The 8,856-nt window shown below is 42.6% G+C and overlaps 1 protein-coding gene across 1 annotated transcript; it reads right to left on the reverse strand.

Annotated features, from left to right (window-relative positions):
* Nucleotides 1-632: 632 nt before the first annotated feature.
* Nucleotides 633-3,099, reverse strand: ripply1 (ripply transcriptional repressor 1). Its single transcript, XM_030793208.1, has 4 exons — nucleotides 3,002-3,099; nucleotides 2,486-2,564; nucleotides 1,631-1,704; nucleotides 633-1,364 (listed from the first exon to the last, which is right to left on the reverse strand). The coding sequence occupies exons 1-4, from the start codon at nucleotides 3,097-3,099 to the stop codon at nucleotides 1,157-1,159; spliced, it is 459 nt and encodes a 152-aa protein (XP_030649068.1). The 3' UTR covers nucleotides 633-1,156.
* Between the last annotated feature and the right edge of the window lie 5,757 nt (nucleotides 3,100-8,856).

Raw genomic sequence — 8,856 nt, forward strand, 5'->3', positions numbered from 1 at the left:
TGGATACTCCTAGATGTGCCCCCCCCCTCCCCTCTCTCCAGAAAAAAAGTTTCTGCTGCATTCTGTGGAAAGAGAGTGCTACAGGTTGTCATGATTAAACCGGTAAAACTGACAACAGAAGAGGTGTCCTGTGACCTCTGACACGGCATGGAAAGCTTAATCTTTTGACCTCTGACATTCTTTTGTGGGGTATTCCCACTCTTGGCTATCAGGTTGGCTTTCACATTAAAACAGGCCGACGTGGAACAGATGCCCCCCCCCCCCCTACTCCCCCCCCCTGCGTCAGACAACATCAAAGGGGAGAGGGAGATGTGAGAGGACTCTAAGAATGGCATTTTTTAGAGAAGAGAAAAAAAAAAACACTTCTAGCAGTTAAACATCCAGCTCCCCCCCCCCCACCCACCCCCCCAAAAAAAAAACACTTGCAAAAAAAAATACTATCCTCTCATGTTTACATACTGTATATCTTGTTTATTTTTCATCTCACAAGCATACAAAAGTAGAAAAAATAGGATATAAATATATATGTGACTATTTACAACATGATAAATTAGAGAAGGATTTAAAATACAAATTTCAAACATTTTATACATAGGCCTAACCAAAGGTCTGGACCCTGAGATTGATTCAAACTCTGTAATTATCCCAACGTGGGATTGATTTGTGGACAATAATCCTGTTCCCACCAGGAACCATTAACAACGAACCTTGCAGCTCTTTAAAGATGATGTTTCCGTGGCTTAGCGTGCATTGAGTTCACACAGCTGAAGTGACAGACACAATCACCCAGTTCGTCTACATGAAACAGACCAAATATCAGGCTATACAGCCTAGGCGTGTTGCGCCCAAAGTCAGTAGTTATTTAGATGGACAAACGCAGGCAGGGTGAGTGTTTTAAAGAAGTGTGCGCTATGGTCGCACATATTACATTTCTCAGTACAAGAGAGCTGATTTTGGATCAGACTGTTTCCCTTTCATAATCTTAATAAATACAGTTACATGGAGCGACAGGAACTGATCCTAGATCAGCAATCTCTTGGGTCTGAGGCACTGGATGCACACTGGGCCTGGTCTGATCGAGAACGCTGAACTGGAGACGTGACCGACAGACGGGAGCGAAAGCGTTTTTTTTTTCCCGGGAAGGCTGCTACGGGGTTCAGTTGTAGTTTGTGAGGTGAGAGCGGGATTTGAAACAGTTTGCGTCATCGCTCTCCTCTTCTTCCATGCACTCATCAACATCCTCCTCTTCCTCGCTGTCGGACTCGTCGTAGAAGCTGATGGTGGCCTGGACAGGAAAGTTTCTCAAAAGCGCCTCTCCGTCACTGTACAGGTAGTCGTACGACTTGGACTTTGGCCAGAACAGTCTGTGGTAATTAAAAAAAAAAAAATGCACGATTAGAAAAATTACACCTCATCATTCAGAATCAGAAGTTGTATTTAACTTACAAGTCTGTCACAGCAAGGAAAATATGCTCTCTCTCTTTTTTTTTTTTTTTTTTGACAAATATTCATAATCAAGCTCATTTCAGTCCATTTTGAAACAAACTTTTTTTTCTGAGGTCGAAACTGACTGTACAAAAACTGTGAGAAATTTGCATGCGGCAACAGAAAATTGGTGTAAAATACTAACCTTACAGGATGCTGGAAAGACTGATGTTTGCCATCTGCCATGGTGTTACTTGGCTGTACTGGTATGGTGTGAGGCTGTTTAGACAGGGGGAGAAAAGGTGTAAGGCCATCTGTACAAAACCACAACTAGCAACAGCATCCAAGAAAACTTCCTGTCCAACGTTTACGAGGCCAAATCTCCACAAAGCCAAACGGCTGGTGGCGCCTAGAGCAGAACAACTTCGAGTCATGGCGTGACGTGTGTCAAGGCTGAGGTGTCTGGTGGGAAACCGGATAAATCTGACTCTAAAAAACCTTAAGGTGTCTGCTTTGGCTAACACGACACTTAACAAGCAAGTGGTAGCTAGCTGGAAGCTGTTGCCTTCGCCTCGACACAGGGCGCTAACTTCTCTGTTCTCAGTCTGACACGGTTGAGCGTTGCCAAATGGCAGAGTGTCGTGGCAGTGCTAGCCGCGGTTGCGCCTTAGACGCCCCAGCATTACTAGGTGGCTCGGTATCAAGGAAGCAGCTTGACTGTCACACCTTCTGTTCCAGCGCGCTGTGGTAAACGCTCTCTGTATGGTTTCCCTGTCTCCCCCATCCTCCCTGCTTACCCAGCTGACGTTATTACATCTTATAACAATAAAGCGACCGAGTATGCCTATGGCGTGTTGCTGTTGGCGCTTTAAAAGCTGAAAGTGGTTTATTACAAAAAAAAAAAATGCCTCTAGAATTAGAATAGGACGCTCCGTCGATACGGTGCGTCAGTGGGCTATAATGTGTTTGTGAAACAAGCGCATTTTATGATTAGAGTGTTCTGCCTATGATGAGTAAAACACTTGTAACAGCCTGTTAAACAAGGTAAGGAAGAACTTACACAAAGAAGCTTGCTTATCCGGCATCCGATTTGTGCATCGTTTCTGGTCACGAGCCAGGGTCTCCACAGGACAGCTTGACTGCAGGGAAAGGCACGAGCGACAAAGACAGTGTCAATCAAACGAGGCTTTCTGAGTAAGTCTTTGCATACAAGCCTCTGTTACAGCAGCGGGGCCGAGGACACAGGCTAAATGACATAGCGAAGTAGGTTAGAGATTCAGTGCATCTTACGCAATTCTATTTCTGCCATCCGGGTCGCAGCACAGCCGCAGAATATATTCTACACAGGCTAGAACACCGATAAACAATGTCTGTTTCACGATGAAAAAAAATAACTTACACACTAACGTACACGTATCTAAATAGACGTTGTGTTCTACACGCATCTAAATAAAAGAGAAAATTCCACATTAAAACGCCGATTAGTCGTCTTATCCAAGGGACTTAGAGCCATAGTGGCCTTTGCGTTACACCGTCCTGTTCAAATATGACGGGACGATGTCTATTCAACACTCACCTGTCCTCTTCCTGCATACGAGTATCCATCGTATTCTGGTCAGAAGCGGGAGAAACGACGAAAGGCGTCTGTTTAGCGACGAGACAAGCGGATTTCATATCGGAGAGTGTCCGTGGAAATAGTCCCAAATGCTTCGACGCTTCGATGTGTGGGGTTTTTTTTTTCGCAAAGTGAAGTAACGCAGCACAGGTCTTTTTCGCTGTAGGCGAGGGAGTGAGCGTAAGGGAGACATCGCCCGGGGTTTATAAAGACCTCTGTGGCACGGGGGGGTTGGGATGGAGGTTTAGCCAAATGAACGAGGGTGGGGAGGGGATGATTCGTCCACCAAATGACTGGGACATAACGAGCATTTTGGTGTGAAGAGTTCCCCAGTTGTAAAAACAATGCGCCGCGGCGTGTGGGTGAGAAATTTGGTACCGAGAGGTGACTGAAAAAACACGCAGGGGAAAACTTACGCACCATCTGTGCGAACAACAGCAGGGGAGCAAAACAGAAGAGGGGTCATATATAATCAAGTTAGTCAATGAGTTTCTATAAATATATTTGTGCCAATTAGACGGCTGAAAAGAATCACGCGTTGGTATGAATATACCTTACAAGTAACATCTATAATACACGCACACACATTCAATGCCCAATTCAATTAGAATGCGTTGTACCTTGGGAATAAATTATTATTTAGTGAAAAAAAAATTTGGCAACGCCCAACATTACAAGCAAAGTTAAAAATAGAGACAGACAATGTGAACTAAATGTTTTCAGCAGATACGATCAATTAAAGTAAATGTATCTCCCTGCTTCAGTACCACGACGTTATCTGTGTGCTGTTTTGCCCCGCACTGATCTACTGATCCAGGATCAGTTATCCGACCTTTGTGACTGTAAGAGAAAACCATTAAAAACTGACTCAAGAACAGCATCTTAGCGCATCGTGCAACGAGCATTGTTTGGCCGGGAGCACGCGTTCTCTCCTCGGTCCGTTAGGCCAGGTGTGAGAAATGTCACTGCACGGATTTAATGAGCTTCTAATGGGGTCTGATGGACTCCTTAGCCCCATTTGGAGGAGCAAATTTTCGGGGCAGCATCACGTCGACCTCCTGTAGGGAAAGCAAACCGAGCACCAGGCAAAAGGCACAAATGGACAGCAGAAGATAGCGACGTGTTATATGTGTTCAGCTCAAACTTGTGATAAGACTATCAGACAAATTAATGATTAGTAAACAGTCCCATGGCGCATGTGCTGTTCCATGTTTGAGTAAATGGAAAGAAATTCAGATAACTTTTTCCTGTCTTCTATTTATTTATTAATTTATTAGCCTATTAGTTTGGTGAAGAGCAGAAAAGGGCTACATTAAAGACGTCCTTTAACGGGTTATCGTAGAGAAGGAAAAATTATAGGCCTAACCCCATACATAATGTAAACTCATAAGTAGGCTAAATGAATTTCGCCCGGTTTAATTTAAAACATGCGTACAGCATTATAAATTGCACGCCGAGTTGTTCTGACTTGCAGGCTACTGGAACCCTTTTTTTGTCGTTGGTGGTGGGTTTTGGTTTTTTGGTTAAGCCTTGGGCTATGTACCAAATGTCTAATCTCTAAAATAAATCCCGGTTAAAAGAGAGAGAGGCACATTGTTTATTTTGTTCTTTTGCGAGCTGCGCACAAGTCTTTCCTTCTGTTTTCACATTTGCTGATCTTGAGAGACCAGGTTTTAACTCAGTTTAAACACCCCCCGCCTCCGCCCTCCTCAGCTCCAGCAGAAAAACCTTCTCCCCCGTTGTTAGGAATGTCAGTAATCAACGACCCATTGCTCTCGCGACTGACTGATGTGTTTTCTTTAGAGAGAGAGTCAACACGAATATTTAATTTAAAGTAACAAAGTACTCGTTATAACTAATACGGGTCAAAAGTCCAAAAAGAATGAACTTAACAGACCGCACACATCAAAACCTTGCGCAATGTAAAATGAGTGTCGTCAAACACAGCAGTTTTCAAATAAAATAATCTGAAATATGGGTATTTGGTCGCCGGCGCCATGGTGATGTCTGTTTCAAGTGAGTTCTGTGGAAAAGACAATATTCTTTCTACAGTTTATCCCTGTGATTAATGTCCTTTCTTTCTTTCTTTCTTTCTTTCTTTCTTTCTTTCTTTCTTTCTTTCTTTCTTTCTTTCTTTCTTTCTTTCTTTCTTTCAATGTAGTATCTCTACACTCTATGCATATAGTACTACTGGTGTGGAAATTCATTAACATGTCACCCCAAAAACAGCACCTTGACTTTGTGGATTAAATTTAGTGAATGTGAGAAGTGGGTTTTTTGGGGGCGGGGGGGGGGGGGGGGGGTAGTTTACACAAGTAAAGTACAATTACTGTAATCTTTTTTTTTTTAAACCCATATAAGATGTACATCCAATAGCCTACACACAGTGTCTTCAGAACAATATAGCTGCTAAGATCTTGAAAGGTCTAGAAAGATCTTCATTGATACATATTAAACGGTTATCAAACAACGCAACCGTTTCGATCAGTGGTTTCATCCATTTTTCCCCACACACGCTTTATTATGCATTATACAGCCGACATTGCCCATGTTTGCCTGGAGATACTGATTATATTAATATTTTTGTCTGGGATCCGCTTAAACCGCGCTTGTCCGAGCTTACAAATACAGCGACAAACAAAAAGTGAAAATTGGTTTAACTTGTTCATAATCTCACAACGGAAAACAGATACAAACCTCTCTACAGTCACTCTCCACCAGAACGAAATGATGACAGTCTCGCTGTGAACTGATTTTTATCGCTTGATTACTGAACTGATAAACTGTTGAGTCCGTTAATGTCGTTGTGGTACGCTGAGGAAAAGCATGATATGTAGATTATATGGATAGTCCTCGTGAGTTGGAACCATTCATAAAAGATTCTATTTCATCAATGTCACAAAGGTCCAATTAGAAATGTAAGTATTTTAGAATGTGGAATATGACTTATTGGTCTATTTTCCAAGTTGAGTTTAGAGTTAGAGATATGAAAATGTAACCCACAGCCAAGGCGTCCTGAAGGACTGAGGCCAACTCTCGGATTTAATTTATGTCTGTGCCGTTAATCCATCATCAATTTGGAGAACCTCTAACGGTTTCAACATCCCTCTGACCATGGCCTCAGGGTCAGTCTTCTGTCCTGTCACACACGCACGCGCACACACGCACACACACACACACACACACACACACACACACACACACATACACACACACAGTGTTCTGATCACGCTCCAACACCTCAAGGAGGTGTAGTAGTGACGCCAGCTCTCACACCTCCATAGGGGACACTCCAGAACATTCTACTCTCCTCCTCTCTCTCTCTACTGGTAGCCAGTTTACACACACACACACACACATAACATGTTCTAGTTTTTCTAGTACCGCTAGAAAACACACACACACACACACACACCTCACCTTCCTGACCCAGACACAAACTCTGACCCCAAACCAACCTGTACTGGACACAGAAATCTTAACCCCAGAATCACAGAAAAGTTTTTAATTATTATTACAATTGTTTACAATTACCATTAACTGGAGAGTAAATGATATGTTACAAATGCATGATGTGTTTACCATCCATCAGGTGTCAGTGTTTTGACACTTTGGGTTTGTTTCTCAGAAAGGGTTCAAACCTAGAGAGAGCACTGATCTGGGATCAGTTTCTGCCTTTCATAATCCTAATAAACATTACTATATGTTTTGGGGGAGCTGATATTATATCTGATCTTAAACCAGCCTTAAGGCGTTTGATAACACGGGTGCAGGGATGAATTGCATGGTGAATAAAGATTTTGCTCTTTTGAAAACTGTGACTCAGGCTCCGATGAGTCATAATCCTCATTCTAGAAAAAAGTCCACAGTCCACAGATCTTACCAGCGGGGGGCTGATTGTATTATGAATAAAAAAAAAAAAAAGAAAAGATTTGTTAAATCCGTATGATTTAAAGTTGATAAATATTTCTCTGATCTGGAAACAGATTTTTTGTGTAGAAGTTGACACACTTTCCTCCTGTCTTTTTTTGTGTAGAAGCCATGCTCAGGGAATTTGACCTATTGAAAAGTCCTCTCAGGAGGTGGTTCAGAGAACTTATTTAATCAAAAATCTTCACCCAAGAGTTCAGAGCAGTTTCGTTTTTATTTTCGCTGGATGAATCAAATACGCACACACAGACACGCGCACACATGCACACATGCACACACACACACGCGCGCGCGCACATGCACACACACGCACATGCACACACACACACACACATGCACACACACATGCACACACACACACACACACACACACACGCACATGCACACACACGCACATGCACACACACAAAGTGCTCTGCATAATTAGCCTCTGTCTGATACGGAGCGTGGAGACCAGCAGTATCTACAGTAACTACCAAACCCACCTCTGGTCATCTGATCTCTCTCCATTCAGTCACACTCCGGATTAGCATGTCATTATAGATGGTTAGATATTTTATTTATTAAACCTTCCTTTCTTTCATTATAAGTTTGTTTTATATATCACTTATTTATGTATTTATGTATGTATGTATGTATGTATGTATCTATCTATCTATCTATCTATCTATCTATCTATCTATCTATCTATCTATCTATCTATCTATCTATCTATCTATCTATCTATCTATCTATTCACTTACTTCTGTATGTTGTGAAAGCAGTTTCGTGTCCATTGTGTAAGCGTATACCAGACAGCGTCCTGACACACCACCCATCCCACAGCCAGTTCACAGCCACAGACTGGACAAAGAACATTAAATATTGAAAGGCTCACAAAAAATCCTTCAGCTCACAAATCACAGAATCATATTCATTTTACCTGCTGGTCTTGGGTAGATTTGTATTTTTAGAGACCTTTTGTCTGCCAAACTGTAAAATGAAGTTTGCCCATGTAATCAGCCTAAACAGTTTAAATGATTATATTGTCACTGCAATATTGTAGTGTTTTATTTCTCCCCTTTTTATCCTTTTATCTTTTTTTTTTTTTTTTTGTAATTTGTGTACGTCTCACTTTTCTATTCCTAGTCTGACCCTAATCTGTGGGTTTATCCCGTGACCTGGGCGGTGGGGTCACCACGGGCAGCAGTGAACGGACATGCCCGGACACACGCCTCACCACTGACCCTCACACTCACACACCGCGTCACCGCGGAGGCCTCAGCTCCTATTTAGGGAGGTGTAGGAGTGACACCTGCTCTCACACCTCCAGAGGCACACTCCAGAGCATTCTACTCTCCTCCACACTCCTCACTGGTGCCCGGTTTACTCACACACAACACGTCCCCAGTGTCTCCAGTACTGTTCCCACATCAGCACCTACGCACACCTCACCTTCGTGACCTGGACACTAGTGCTGACCCTAAACTGACCCACAGTGATAGACAATAGCACAGGAGGCTCTGTGGTTTATTAATTGAACGGCAGGGCAGTGAAAATCCAAAAACAAACTTCAGCTGTCAGGCACAGGTCTTTTGGGTACAGCATGTAGTAATCTCTTCTCCATGCGGAGTATATTAGATGTCGAAAGGGTTTTTTTTTGTTTTTTTTTTTCAAGATCCAAGGTTAGTTATGAAATGAGTCTTGGAGAACATTCTGCAAAGTGTTCTTTTCTGATAACTCAGATAACAGGCGTCAAAAGTCAAGGCTGTCCAATAAAAAAAAAAAGTTTCAGAGCAGTTCTTTCCTGTTGGACAGTTTTGACATTTTCCTGTAGTTATCTGGCTAAGTAAGAATTTCTGCTATGTGCAACACCCCACAACTGGCCAGACTCGATCAAAGCGTGA

Source organism: Chanos chanos, chromosome 16, assembly GCF_902362185.1.
Source record: "Chanos chanos chromosome 16, fChaCha1.1, whole genome shotgun sequence".
NCBI lineage: Eukaryota > Metazoa > Chordata > Actinopteri > Gonorynchiformes > Chanidae > Chanos > Chanos chanos.

Bases quoted from the DNA above. Each gene is read 5' to 3' on its own strand.
- ripply1 (XM_030793208.1), bottom strand. From the start codon at position 3,099: ATGAAATCCGCTTGTCTCGTCGCTAAACAGACGCCTTTCGTCGTTTCT. The intron at 1,705-2,485 runs GTAAGTTCTTCC...CTGTCTAAACAG, and splicing joins GGATAAGCAAGCTTCTTTGT to CCTCACACCATACCAGTACA. The intron at 1,365-1,630 runs GTTAGTATTTTA...TAATTACCACAG, and splicing joins TCTTTCCAGCATCCTGTAAG to ACTGTTCTGGCCAAAGTCCA.